General features: G+C 36.6%; 1 protein-coding gene across 16 annotated transcripts in view; it reads right to left on the bottom strand.

Annotated features, from left to right (window-relative positions):
* KDM6A (lysine demethylase 6A) overlaps positions 1-14,740 on the bottom strand; it is a 148,608-nt gene that overhangs the window by 6,566 nt on the left and 127,302 nt on the right. For all 16 annotated transcript variants that reach the window (XM_052674216.1, XM_052674222.1, XM_052674221.1 and 13 more), the window contains 7 exons: positions 14,340-14,545; positions 11,973-12,037; positions 11,796-11,870; positions 9,935-10,083; positions 6,909-7,023; positions 4,894-5,081; positions 3,526-3,667 (listed from right to left, as the gene is read on the bottom strand). In XM_052674216.1, coding sequence (XP_052530176.1) covers positions 3,526-3,667; positions 4,894-5,081; positions 6,909-7,023; positions 9,935-10,083; positions 11,796-11,870; positions 11,973-12,037; positions 14,340-14,545 — 940 coding nt within the window. The remainder of the gene's footprint in view (positions 1-3,525; positions 3,668-4,893; positions 5,082-6,908; positions 7,024-9,934; positions 10,084-11,795; positions 11,871-11,972; positions 12,038-14,339; positions 14,546-14,740) is intronic.

Below are 14,740 nucleotides of genomic sequence, written 5' to 3'. Positions count from 1 at the left end.
GGTGGTTACATTACATGTTCATTAGATGCAGAATGCAGACTGAAAAATTTAAGGGGAAGAATAAACTCTGGACAGAAAACAAATTACTCAAGAGTTCTGTCAAAATGTTTTCAATTTCATCTTTCTCCCATTTTAAAACGTTAAAAATGTCATATATATGCTCTGCACTTTTCTTAAATATTTGTTTCATGTGCTACCAAGCAGTTAACAGAATTTCAAGCTTAAATTGCAATACTGTCCTCCTGATTTTTTACACTCAGATCATCCATTTTCACCAAAAACAAGTCTACGGTGTCATTAAAACCCTCATAATAATAATGCAAAACTGAAAGTTTGCTTTTAGATTAAATGTATTTTCATATACTTATTTTCAATGAAACAGCTCAGTTAGTTGCAACTCCTCTGCACTTTCCTAGTTTGATGTTAATGGAACTCATGATGTCTCATGATATCACAAATGATCAACCATATGTGGCAGATCACACATTAATTCACTCAAATGTTAGGCTGATGTAGAAATGCTTATGACAAGTTAATCAACTTTGGTATAGCATTCTTTCGTGCAATCTAATCTGATTCAAAATAAACTTAAAAGTTATCATTGTAATGTTCTTTTCTGCTGTCATCTGGAACAGTCTTTGGGTATGTCAGATAACAGCTAGAAGGCCATCTACCCACTTGCAACCACTGTGTTCCATTCCTCACTACCAAGAGTTTTCAAAGTGTTATTTTCAAAGCACTTCTGAGTGTTACAGCTGTGAAGAAAGAACTGCTCAAAGCGTAATCCGCATGCAACACCACTGCAATGTTTGCAAAATTTGCAAGCAAAGCCAAAAACAGTAGCTAGAAGGTGAATTACTTGTCCTTAGACAAAATTCAGATCTGAGTAATGGCAATGTTAACTATTTCATGCTATCAAAGAAAGAGAGAGAGCACATGAAGTATCACCTTGAAAATGCGTATCGCAAATTTCTAAAACATGAAAGTCAAAATGGTGTGCAGTAGAGACACAATGTTTAAGCTGAGTAGGCTTTTAGAATTGTGTGCCTGCTTTTATTCTTGCACAGTGGGAATTCAGTTAAAAAATCTGGACCATCATTCTCTCTCGAGGTTTTAATAGATATGACAAAGCACGAGCAAATCATGTCCTGTCAAATCCTGATATTTAAGAGAAGATCTTAAAACGGACATCACTCTGGTATATTCTCTAAGTGTGGTGAGAAATCCATTTAATGTTTCGATATCCAGTAAAGCTTTGTAAGCGCGGAGACCATCCCAACAGCAGTGCAAAACTGATCCCATTATATCTCCAAGTGATTTATTTTCCCCATCGATATCAAAATGAATTCTATCTTGCTTCATGATTTTGTGCAAAATCATTTCTCCCATGTCCTGGTCTTCTATGCTCATAAAACTATTTTGGTAAAGGAACTGACTATTCCTGTTACTTTGGAATTAATTATTTTGGCCTTTTTACTATGTCCCCACTATCTCTAAAATTCTTCCTTTCCACATGACTTCTCATTTAAGTTCTGATGTTAATTTTTCTTTTCTCGAGCATTGTGCTGTCAGTCAAACTTTAAATCATTTTGTCTGCCTGCATTTCCAGTCAAGATTCTACTCTTAGTATAAAATTTAAAAAACAATCTCATGAGAAAGTTTTAGATTTTGCTCCTTTTATCTGGAGCAAGACGGCACTCCTTCAGACAATCATTTTGAGAGGAAAATTATGCAACTGCTCACCAATTGTAAGGAGGTTCATGAAGGTTTATGCACTTAAAATATCTACACAAGGCTAAAGACATACAGTAAACAGTATTCTGGTGACAGCTGCTTCTAGTTACAGCTGTACAATTACAGAAGGGATCACAAAGAAGAGTTGTTCCAGATTACTGTTACTAGATGTAACAAACTTAGAGATCATCACTGGGTCTTCTCCTCATGCAAAGCATGAAACCAGGGGACTGACAGACAACTAACAAGGCAGAAGTGGCTTCAGTAGCCTGGAAAATGCAATAGTACGCAAGATCAAAGTCTACATCAGCTCCTCAGTGACTTTATTTCTAAAGTACATCTAACAATTTAGGTATCTCACTACAGAAAAACTCAGCTGCTATCAAACCAGATGACAACAGGAAACCATTCTGTTCTCTGTATTCCTTTGCAACATTTTAAGATTTCTCTTGGAGAAAGATGCTATGCTCGGTTATGTTTTTCTCCTAAACCTAAACCATAGACAAAAAATGACTTAACTTTGCACAAATGCAAAATGGGGGTGCCGAATTATTAAAATAATATTTTGCAAAAAATATTCTACAGCTGTTCTGAGATTTGCAGTGCCTGCAGGACTAGAGAAGATAAATATACATATGAAATAAGGGCTTAGCTTTTTTTTTTTTTTTCTTAAAGGACGTCTTGGCTTCCTTTCAACCTCTGCTTCTTTTCCCCTCCTTTCTTATTTCCAGCAGTACACTATCGGTTTCTTTTCTTCCTTTTTAACACTTGCCACCTTGACTATGATCACTAACAGCTTAATCGAAGGGACAAAACTATTTTCAACTTCTAACACTTCTGTGCCTTTACAAAGTTAACATCTGACTTATTCCCTCATTCTGCAACAGGTGTTCAAGGCTAAGTTAAACTCAAAATACTATTTGTAAAATGGTATCTCACTCAGATGTCAATAGTAAATTCTATTAGGGAAAAAACTGATTTTCTTCACTCCTTTTTCGCAGGTTAACCCATCCATATTTCAAAGCCCATTTCAAGGCAAATCATAAAAGGACTCAATGCTTGTGGATCCAGTATGTTGAAAAGACTCAGATAAAAGCTCTTCTGGTTGGCTGAAGAAAAACAGAGAGCTGCCACCAGAGTATTGTCATGATGAGTCATTTGCTGTGGAACTCATTCTCCCACTTTCTTTCTGACAAGCCTATGATGGATATACGCCGAAATGTCCATTTATTCCTCAACCTAGATATGATGATTTATATTTGCTTCAAGTTACACTCTTTAAAAAAACCTTACTAAAGATGCTTTGAGTCTGAAATGTTTCTGCATTTTGGAATAAGTGCTTAAGAAATGTCACTATACTCAATTATCATTTTACACATCAATTAATTCTTTGTTCTGAAGAAAGAGCAAAGGGAAGGTGACTTTCCAGTTTTTATTTGTCTTTATTTAAAACATTCACATTGGATTGCTAAATGATGGTATGTGAGCCTTAACTAAAGAGGTGTTCTAAAAATGCAAAATTAATTTAAATTTTGCTGTAAAAATGACCATCATTATAAATGTAGCACTTCACTCAATTTGCTGTCTTATGTTCAGTTATGCTGTCTGCTTCTGTAAACTGCTGGAGTCTGTGGCATATTTAACATCCACAAACGGCTTCTTTCTTTGAAGAATAGATTATCAAATCATTTTGGCTTGATTCTCAGAAGCCTTACAAAAGCCTATTTATAGATCTACTCATTTTATGCTTGAAGAAGAAATGGGAATAATAAATGCTCAAGTAAGACTTACTTAATCATTTCAAAAAGCTTTGGATCTGAGACCTTGATATTTCGAGCCATATTCCATGAAAGATGAACCATGGGTACTATGGACTTCACGCTCTGCAGTTTATTCCATTCGTACCGTTCCACTGCCAATTTGTATTGACAGGCTATATAAAAAGAAAGTTACAGAAGTAGTTAGGTAACAAATAAGTACCACCTGAACTCAAAATGATTTCATTATATCAAAAATTTAGACTTCGTTGTGGTGAGACTAAACAGCATTTCTGAATAACTCATTCCCTGCAATATTTAAATTCTACAAAATTTATTCTTAAGCACGTATTTATTGTATTTCAGATGCTAAAAGAACACAAAGTATCACAGTAGTAACAATCACATGTGAAAACAAGGACTTGCTGACAACTATTCAATTCCTATGCTGAATAGAGTACGCATTTTCAAAAACTGTTACTTAATAATTTTCAAGCTTTTGACACACAAAAAATCTACATTCGAGGTGTCTGTATCTTGCAGGCATTTGCAATGTCTGCATATTCTTTATCATTTCACAATGCTACAGTATGTAATTTGAAAATGAAGACTGCACCTTGAGAGACTTGTGCAGTGAGTCAGACTTTCTGATTAAGCAGCCTACTCACCCCACCCTTTTCAAAAAACTTGTTTTGCAAAATTTACTGTGATTGAACACGTAAGCTCTGTATCAGTCAGTCACATAATCATGGAGATAAACTATTTATTGCACCATAATGAAATAAAGATACACCTTAAACTATTTAAGAAAACAGGTTTTTTTGGAAGTACAATCTGTTCAAATGCTTGATAGAATCTCCTTATTTTAGCTGTGAACTTTTCTTCCATTCTCACATCTAAAAGCCTTCTTAAATCATGGTTCAAAAATAATGACTACCAGAGGAGTAAACCTTACATTCCTTTGTTTAAAAAATTTACAACTGTTTGCATTTTCTGATGCTTTCATTAAGGAGCTATTACATATGTTTTATCCTGAAAAGGGGAGATTAGACAAGTCTTCATATGCATGCTGTAGTAAAGTCTGTTGGGTTGAACAAGTTTTGGCAGAGAAAGTTAAAAAAGCAGCCTACAAAACACAGTGCATGAATTCCTCTCAACATTTTATTCTGTTTGTGTTTGATAAGCTACTGTAAATTTTAGAAGTCCATTAAATGCAGAAATGTAAAGACAGCATTCTTGCTGCTTTCATTTCTTATTACCAATGGGATTATTTAATGCTTCAACAAGAAATGTTTCAAAATACTGTATATTCATTTTTTAATCCAGAAAACTGAAGTAAACTATTAAGAAATGGCAGGTTCTATGGCACAGAATTACCTTACAATGCATTATTCAACTATACCTGTAAGAGGGCCAACATTCCAAGCAATGTTGTTGCACCAGCCGATAGCTTGAACCCAGTGCACAGTGCCAGCATTTATCCACACCAAATCCCCTGGTCTTTGAATAAATCGATAAACTGGGACATTGGCTTCATACAAATCCTCCAAGTTTGGCCACCAAGATCCCATTAGAAAATTCATATTGTTCCTGAAACAATGGGAAAAATAAAGCTGTCAGCATTTATCAGCATATATATCAGTAGTCAATACTTCAATGACATTACCTGTAAAAGTGATCACCACAGTCTATATTTTCAACATCTAATCCCTGACGCAGTAGGACTAGTCAGAAGGAAAGTTTCACCTACAGAAATCCTGATCCCAGTTCCCTGTTTTATATCCTGCAACATTAAAATGTTCAACCATCTGCTTATGTGAAGTGAGATGATAGCACAGAGTTAAGTTCTATTTTCCTTTCAATTTCCCAGCATTATTAATGCTGAGGTAGAGGAATTCTTGCTAGATCTAGCGTGACACTGGTGCAGAACGATGCTTTTTTTAACCTGTGACTGATTTTACACACAGTTCTTAAGAATGCTTTCAGTTTGGAACAATGCAAAACATGTACTCATGCTGTCAGTGTGAGCGTGCAAAACTCGTCCGCACAAGAACTTGTTGGCACCATCTCAACTGCTATTCACAGGTCTATGCTATGTTCAGACAGAAAATGCTACCCCTCCTGAGAAGCATTAAAAAAAAGCCTCCATATGGACTTCCTAACAATGAAATCCTGAGTCTTCCAATATGGTCCTGTGAAATACATACATTTCTCCCTTCCTCATCCCAATTTTAGAGTGATTTTCTATTGCACCAGGAAAGACCACTGGCAAGTTTTCAAAGACCATTCAGTGCCTCTGTCCGACACTCTGTAGAGTTTATGAGGTTACCAAATTTTTAGACTCCGTTTTAGTCTCAGAAAGGGCAGTGGCATGAGGGTAATAGGCCTATCATCATTACAGACATTGCATTTTTGACAGTGGAATTACAATACCGAGGAGGGTAATCTTTGTAAAGGTTGATTAAATAAGAGCAGTTGTCAGTAGACAAGCAGAAAACAGGTACTGAGAAGAATATGCAGAACGCTGGGAAAGTTCTGAAGAACGCTGAGGAGTTTAGGTCAGTTTTTAAATGGGCAATGTAAAAAAAAAAAAAAAAAACAACAAAAAAAAACCAAAAAACCTCCCTTAAGATCAAATGAGATGGGACTCAACTGCTCCTAACTGCCTTTTTTTTTTTTTTTTTTTAAGCACAAGTGCAACAGAAGGAGGAACAGACATAGAGGTGGACCACTGTTACCCAACAATCAACACACCTCATTTTTAAGTAAGCTGCAAACTTGCAAGTATACGCAAAGCATGCTATGAAGCCTCCTGGAGTTCAGGTAAACTAAGCTCTCCCATTAGATGCAGCAAGAAACAATGCCAAAACACCAATGGCTGTGTAATTCCTTAAGTATGACACGTACATTAATCATAATAAAATTAACAACTTACAATACCAGAAAAACACCTCATTACTCCTAAAAAAACAAACCAACCAACAAAAAAAAAAAAAAAAAAGAGACCTACCAAAACAAAAACCAGCTCCCTCACCCCCCAATTTTTCCATCACCCAACTGCAATGGTCCTAAAAGTAACCATAAAAGCATCACCATTTGGAAAGAGTAGATGGTACTATCAGGTTGTTGATAAAGAGGCTAGCCAAACAAAAAGGACTGAAGTGGATTATCCAGTAATGTAAAGTTTTGGGAGCAAAGTTATCACTGAGCACCTAAGGCAATCCAAGCTCCTTCCCGCTGCACAAATGCTATATCTTGCAAATATTCCAGATTTTACATTTTGACTTGTTATAAAAGACTTTTCAAACTACGTGGAAAACCCATTAAAAACTCACTTATAACTTGCCCTTCTCCCATTAGGTCTGAGAAAGACAAATGCAACTTGAAAAAAAACAGGGAACAGTATGCATGACTTACTTTTCACAAAAGTCATTCATGACACCCCAGTAGCTTTCAGGAACAACAAACCATTCACAGTCACCTGGACCAATGTTTATATTTACTGAACAAAAGTTGTTGTTTTCTTGATGACCTGAAATTTAGAAAAAATAAACACGTTTTCTGTAAGGCTGATTTACCAAAATAACCAAGAAAATGCAAAGTAGGTTATAATTACTAAAAAAAAAACAAACCCTGCATCACAGTTTCAGTTTCATAAACTTATTAAATGCAATATTTAGGTACTTCACAGTGTCAAGAAATGCAATTAAGTTCTAATAACAACAGAATTCTGCTTTTGTTAATTTGTGCAAAATAAGTTGGAACTACCAATCTGACTAATGAATCTGACTAATATTTCAGCTGCTTCCTTTCTGTAGAAATCAATGCTTCAAGTTGCTAAAGCTTACATAATGTGTTTGTGATAGCTTTTGATAACCTCATTTAGGAGAAAAGCTTCATGACTTCAGGCACTAACAAAGAAGTAGTAAGAAAATCTGTCCCAAGGAACTTTCAAAAATCGATGCAGAAATGCCAGATCTTACCTTCTTTTGACAGCTGAGGAGCTGAACCACAATCCCTAACAGTATTATCTGAAGTTGTACTTCAGCACTAACAGACTCTGGAACTTAGTCCAGAGGATGAGCAACAACAGACATGGAGAAGGATGAGGTACTCCAATTCTTTGCCTTGGCCTTTGCTGGCAGTCAGCCTTCCCACATCTCTCACATTGCTGTACCTCTAGGCGCAGGCTGAGGGAGCAAAACCACTCCCATGGGAAGCAAAAAGTTCAAGACTGTGACAAAACTGCATGTGTACAAGTCTCCGGGGTCTGACTGACATGCATGGCAGTGTACCAAAGGAACTGGCTGATGTACTTGCTAAGTCACTCTCCATCACAGCTATCAGGTGAAATCCCCGGTGACCTAAAAAAGGGAAACTTCACTCCCATATTTTAAAAGGGTAGGAAGAAAGATCCGGGAACTACTAGGCGGTGAACCTCACCTCTGTGCCTGGGAAGATACTGCAGTAGATTCTCCTGGAAGCTATGTTAAAGCACAGGCAAGAGAAGGAGGTGATCAAACACAGCCAGCACAGCTTCTCCAAGGGCAGGTTGACCAATCTGATGACCTACTACAATGGAGTGACAGCACTAGTAGACAAAGGAAGAGCAATAGATGGTGTTTACCTGGACTTCTGCAAAGCCTTTGATATGGTCCCACATCACATCCTTATATCCACATTTGAGAGGCGTGGATTTGAAGGCTGGACTATTCAGTAGATAAATAATTGACTGAATGGTCACAGCAGGGGGTTGTGGTAAACAGTTCTATGTTCAAGTGGAGGCATCCACCAGGAGTCCACCTTGGTATTAATGCTCTTTACGATCTTTATCAATGATCCAGATGGTGAGACTGAGTGCACCCTCACCAAGTTTGTAGATGATACCAAGCTGAGTGGTGCAGATGACACAACAGAATGAATGGATGCCATTCAACAGGGCCTGGATAAGCTTAAGAGGTGGGCTCATATGAACCTAATGAGGTTCAACAAGAAAAAGTACAAGGTGCTGCAGTTATGTTGGGACAATTCCAAATATGTGTACAGACTGAGAGAACTAATTGAGAGCAGTCTTGCTGAGAAAGACCTGTGGGTCCTGACGGACGAATAGCCAAATGCAAGCCAGTAGTTTCCAGTCTGGAAGACCAACAGTATCCTGGGCTGCACCAAGCGGGGTGGCCAGCAGGGCAAAGGAGGCAATTGTCCCCCTCTGCTCTGCCCTTATGAGGGTACAACTGAAAGTACCGTGCCCAAGCCTGGGGTCCTCAGCACAAGAAAGATGTTGCAGCTGTTGGAGAAAGTCTGAAGGAGCCAGCAAGGATGAACAGAGAGACGGGCTGGAGCACCTCTCCCAGGAGGGAGCATGGGGAAGTCTCCAGGGAGACATCACTGTGACTTTCCATTACTTAGAGGGAACTTATAAACAGGAGGGAGACTTTTTGCATGGTCCGATAGTGATAAGACAAGGGAGAAGGGTTTTGAAATAAAACAGAAAAGATTCAGATTAGATATTAGGAGGAAATTCTTTACTCAGGGAATGGTGAGACACTAGAATAGGTTGCATAGAGAAGCTGCGATGTCCCATCCCTGGAGGTGTTCAAGGCCAGGCTGGATGGAGCCCTGGGCAGCCTGGTCTAGTTGGTGACCCTGCTCATGGCAGGACGGTTGGAATTAGATGATCTTTAAAGTCCCTTCCAAACAAAGTCATTCCATCGTTCTGTGATCTCCCAAGCCTCAGTGAAGTGCCTGTACTGGGTTTGGCTGGGATGGAGTTTATTTTCACTAAACATCTGTGTACCAATAGGAAGCAGTGAATGAATTCCTTATTTTGCTTGACTTGCATGCACAGCTTTTGCTTGACATATTATAATGTCTTTATCTCAACCCAAGAGTTACTGTGCTTTTATCTTTCTGATTCTCTTCCACATTCAACTCGGAAGGGTGTGAGTGAGACGCTGTGCAGCGCTTAGTTGGCTATCAGAGTTAACCCACAATAGTGTCATAGCACAGCACTACCCATTATGAAGCCCTATTCTCAGACAGCAGTGAACAGTTTTAAAAGTATAGGGATTACTATGATTATACAAGACCTACTTGGGAAGTCTGTAAAAACTTTCAAGGCACGCCAATTACAAACTTGGTTCAAGTATATGAACTCATTCTTCTCCCCTTAAAAAATCTGGAGTCCAGTGTTACATGCAAGAGATTAGAATGACAACTATCAAGCATTACAGAAATTCAGAAATTTCTCCTAAAAGATAATTTAGTGCTTTGTACATGCAGATTCAGTTAATCTAGAAATTAAAAAATAATAACTATGTACTTCATTATCATGTTTATGCCTGCTATAAAATACAGAAAACCTGCAGAGCAGATAAATTAATTCGATAGCAGTAAATTCCTTTGTCTGTTGTTTTTTTTTTCCATACAAAAATTATACTCACCTGGTGTTCTGCTTCCTGGAACCTTCATGTACAACTGCACTGTGTTCATGCCCAGGATGGTATGACCAACATGGCTTAGAAGATTTCCTGCTGATACCACACGTACAAAAGCAGGAAGTTTTGTCAGTTCATGGAGTTGCAACTTCCACCTGCAGCAAAATAGCAAATTGACAAACTGTGAATCCCTGAAACTCTTAGAACTGAGTTTGGGAAATACAAACATTTTCAGAAAATTGTTATCATAGGAGATGAAGGAGTAGACGACTCACTGCTGTATAATTTAGCATCTTTTAGAAGGGAAGTTTATAGAACGCAATAACCTTACTTGACAGCTAGAGAAATTTAAACGTGAATTTATTTTAACTGTGAACTAGAAGACCTGGTGACCTAACTCAATCTTGCAGTTATTTAATCTGGTGCTACATCACAAGAAAACTGCTTTTAGTTTACACCTTGGTGTATATCATATATCTTTTCTGTAAACACGACGGTCTGCTTTTCCCACACTCTTAAACCAGTCAGAAACTGTTACCGATGCTTTCAAGAGCCAAATGATATTATGTCATGACATCTGCTAGGAAGACTGTCTGAACATAGTTTGACTTGCAGACATGATTGCTATAACCAGGAGTGAAGTCAGCTGTATGCACGTGCCATGGAACTGAATGCTTTTATTAGTGATAATATCTCTAAATACAAATTCTTCAAACTTATGTGGGGCTCTGTAATGTCACACAGGTATCTGTGCTACCCCTTCAATTCAAAAACATTTCCAAATACAATCCTGAGTATGACAAGCCAGTTCAGGGAAAAACTGTTTTGTATCAGAATTTGAGACTGAAAATCAGATGTGGAATGTATGTGTGAGTCTATGAGATCCATTTAAAGTATCAAAATACAATTTCTATGAACCTCTGGTTAGTCATTCCCAGGTTAGGGTCAAAGTCTTTCCAAAATTATTGCTCTAAGGGTTAGTTCATTGGCAGTAATTTTGTAATACAGAATTTTGTTTAGAGAAATATAAGATCTTATTTTAAATTTTACAACAATCTCTAATCACGTATGTATACACACAGAATATGTGCAAAAAATTCATTAGCATCCTCCAATTTCCAGTACTATAACCTTTTCTCCTGTTCTCCTAACTGAAGTGGATCAGAATTTTACTACTGCAGTGTGTAGAACAGTAATAGCACGCACTTCCGAAAAAGATCCAAGCAGAGACTGAACTAAATAAAAAATTATTACTGGATAAAAACAAAAAAGAATGCTTTCAGTTACTTCTGAAACTTTGTGAAGTTTTTCTGAGCCATTTTCCTTATTTCTTGGTCTCAGAGAAATCTCTCATCTGACGAATTCTCTGTATTCCCCTTACGCTTCTAATTTTATCATGGCTTTTCCACTCATAGTCATCAATTCGGACTTTGCTACATACTCTGAGCACTGCTTCTGAATAGAGAAGCAAGAGCTAAGAGAAAAAGGAAACAAAATAAATGAAAATAGGTATAAAAGGGGGAAAAAAGGGAAAACAATTTAAAGCATCGGAATGAAACAAATGGAATATATTAGAAGTATTACTGGAAAGAAAAGTGACTGATGGAATTTAAAAGTTCATTACTGAAAAATTAAAGATACTGGGAAGACAAACTCAAAAACAGATTTTAAGGTAAGAGGGATTTATAACAACAATTTAACAAAAGATTAAAGGTAACATGGCAATACAGCTTGCAACTGGAATTGGGATTATCAGGAAATAACTGTCTTCTGAGAAGAATTCGCTTTCCAGAAGCATTAGCTTTCCAGAAGAAGCATAACAGTGCAGAATACCACTGTGGGCAAAAGAAACTGCAATCAAACTTACTTTTTGTCATCTGACAGGTCAATGTTGGTCCCAAACTTGATTGTTTTAAAAGGTCCTCTTCTCCTCCTCCCAGAACTGTAAATATAAGAAGTAGTAGTAGGTGGATGTGCAAATAGGAATAGTGTAAAAATACACACAAATGTAACTGTAAAATTACCATATTTATACCACACTTACTTATCTGAAGATGTGGATTCATTATCTGAGTGGTCCTTGTGGTGACTCTTTTTTTCATTTTCCTCCTAAAAATGCAATTGTGAAAATGCTATCATTTATTTAAACAGTGACATCTAAATAATTTAAATATTAAAAAGAATATTCATAAAAATATAGGCACACATTAGTATGAAGTTTAAAATATCTGCATCCAGGGTCTCACGCGAATGCTGCCACTAAGAAAATAAACATTATTAGTCAAAAGCTGTTGCAAAAAATCTCTGTGATAAAAATTCTGTGAGGTTCAGGCCAGGACAACAGGAAATTTTTACACTGTAAACTCTTTTGCTAACCTATATTAGAGTTACAAATTTATGTGCTGGGTTTGCTTCATTATGCAGGTAAAAAGAAACCCAATCTAATATTTTTAGACCAGAACATTTATCTGCCTTCAAAGTTAAACAGGTCTCCTGATGCGAAAATAGGCTGACTAATATTTATAAAATTCATTTTACAATATCCATTATACAAAGTTCTTTGAATTTTTAATAGCCATCTGCTATTTTAGCACTGCAGTAGCTAGGACCATGACTAGTGGAAAAAGTCTAACCAGCATTAAGTGATGTAATTTCATCTTTTTAGTACAGTGGGCTCAAAGTTCGGTTTTAAAAACTTCCTTTTTCACAAGTATACAGGCATAGAAGGAGAAAGTAAGACAAAAAGCAGGAAGGAACTGCCTGGATGCTGTCCAAAGACTCTGTGCTTTGAATGAGGCAGTTGTTAGACATCAAAGTGCCCTATGTACCTGAGAAAGTCCTATTCATCCTTTGAACGAAGGACAAAGAGGAACAAAAAAGGATTGAGCAATGATGATTTTATGAAATACTGTAAAACATGTTAGAAAAGCAACGTTATAGTTGTTAGAGGGGGGAAAAAAGGTCACTTAAGGCAACTCAAGAGAACTGTATCTGTAGAAAGGAGAAACTCAGCTTTCATTTGAACACTAAAAAGTCATCTAAGGACAGGTCACAGCAGTGTTAGGAAAAAGGAACACAAACAAAACAATGCCATCTTGATTTTTGAGGAAAAAATGAAAATTGACGTTATGAAAACTATTTTATGTACTACATTTTTATCACCACTTTGTAGCAGAGGAAAAAACAACACAGAAAATACTGCAATTGCTTCTTGATTCAAAAACAAAGCTGAGGCTTTCCTGCTGACAGGATTATATGTAATCAACCACATACTTTATTAAAAGTTAGCTTTTCTGTAGTTTTATTTATACACAATGTTCTCCTCCAGAATGATGCTCAAGAACACAACAGTGGTGCAATTCTTTGAGAAAAATCCCATTTATGACTGGTTAGGCCAAGCCACACAATTCTGCCCAGCTCTCCCTGCTTCCTGCATGGTATTCCTGTGTCTTTTCCTCATCTTGTATCAATCTGGCTTAGAATATTTAATCACTCTCCCTTTTCCTTTTTCCAACCACAGATACATTTCTTTGCTTCTAATCCCTTCCAGTAATGCAAGAAATTAGGGAATTTCTCTTTCTTTCCTTAATGAAATCATCACTGTTTTTGTGTAATGGCAGTGAAAACGGAAACGGTCAATTCTCCACTTTTTCTCCTTTTTCTAATACACAAGTGATCAATAATACCCTTTGTCTTTGTTCCACCTTAATCTAGTCTTTCCAAAGCACTCAGTAACATAAGCCTTAGATGAGTGCCTTTATCTAATTCTAAGTATGTGTTCACTACTTAACAAAAATATTGAAACTCAGTACCAATGAAGTATAATGTTTGCAACGCTGTGAACATTTTACTCAGTTCTGTATGTCTAACAGCTCCTAAAATGTTAAATTTGGAACCCATCAGTAACTAGCACAGGAAGCATCAGTTACTCTTCTGAAAAAAAGTTTCTACGATATTTTAAACAGTTGTATTAAAAGTATGAGCATGAACTTCTAATAAGTCACATTCAAATTAATTCAGGTTACAACAAAGAATGAAGTCATGCCTAAAATTTGAACCAATATGACTGAAAGAAAAGAACATCTGAAATTTTTAATATTTCAATATTAATTTTGACATCACTATAAGAAGGCTTAAAGCTAACAAGCTTTTAAAATACGTAACACTAAGTAGCTTTATATTAAGAAAATGAAGTCTATGTTAAGCACATGAGAGAACATCCTGTATAGTATTTAACGCTCTGTTTAAAATAGACTGTAAATTCATCTGTGCTTTTCATGCTGGTAGGAATGTCTCCATTTCTTGAATAACATCTGGACTTCTTTTTCAAGAAATTTTACTAACAGAACTTAATTCCAGAGTTAGTACACAGGCCACAAAATTCTAATTTACACATTAGCAATATATTTACCCTTAAAGACTCCTGGAATGAGGAGGCCTGGTACTGTGCATATTTAGCAATTGTTGTATGAGATCTACTGCTTTCACAACGCCAGATTTTCTTTGTTCCAGTGGGGTCCCAGTTTTCATCTGCTGGCTGCAGTAGTTGTGTCCTCACTTCTACTACATGTTCGTTATTTGCTTCTACCAATGTCTTAGTAGAGAAGAGTCCTAGATCTAATAAATAAGAAAAAAAAATCACAAATGGCTGTTAATATATGACAAGAAGGTTTAGAAGAGATGATATTAATACTTAACATTATCTGATTGATTTATAACGTATATATATATACACATATATATGAAATGTTAGGTAATGCTCAAGAGGTTTTTCTACACAACAGCAGAAGCCTAGAAAAACCTTGACAACTA

Source organism: Tympanuchus pallidicinctus, unplaced genomic scaffold (genome assembly GCF_026119805.1).
Source record: "Tympanuchus pallidicinctus isolate F22 unplaced genomic scaffold, pur_lepc_1.0 scaffold14, whole genome shotgun sequence".
In the NCBI taxonomy this organism is placed as follows: domain Eukaryota; kingdom Metazoa; phylum Chordata; class Aves; order Galliformes; family Phasianidae; genus Tympanuchus; species Tympanuchus pallidicinctus.
Note: the sequence above shows the minus strand (reverse complement) of the source record. Positions and strands in the feature narration are given on the sequence as shown.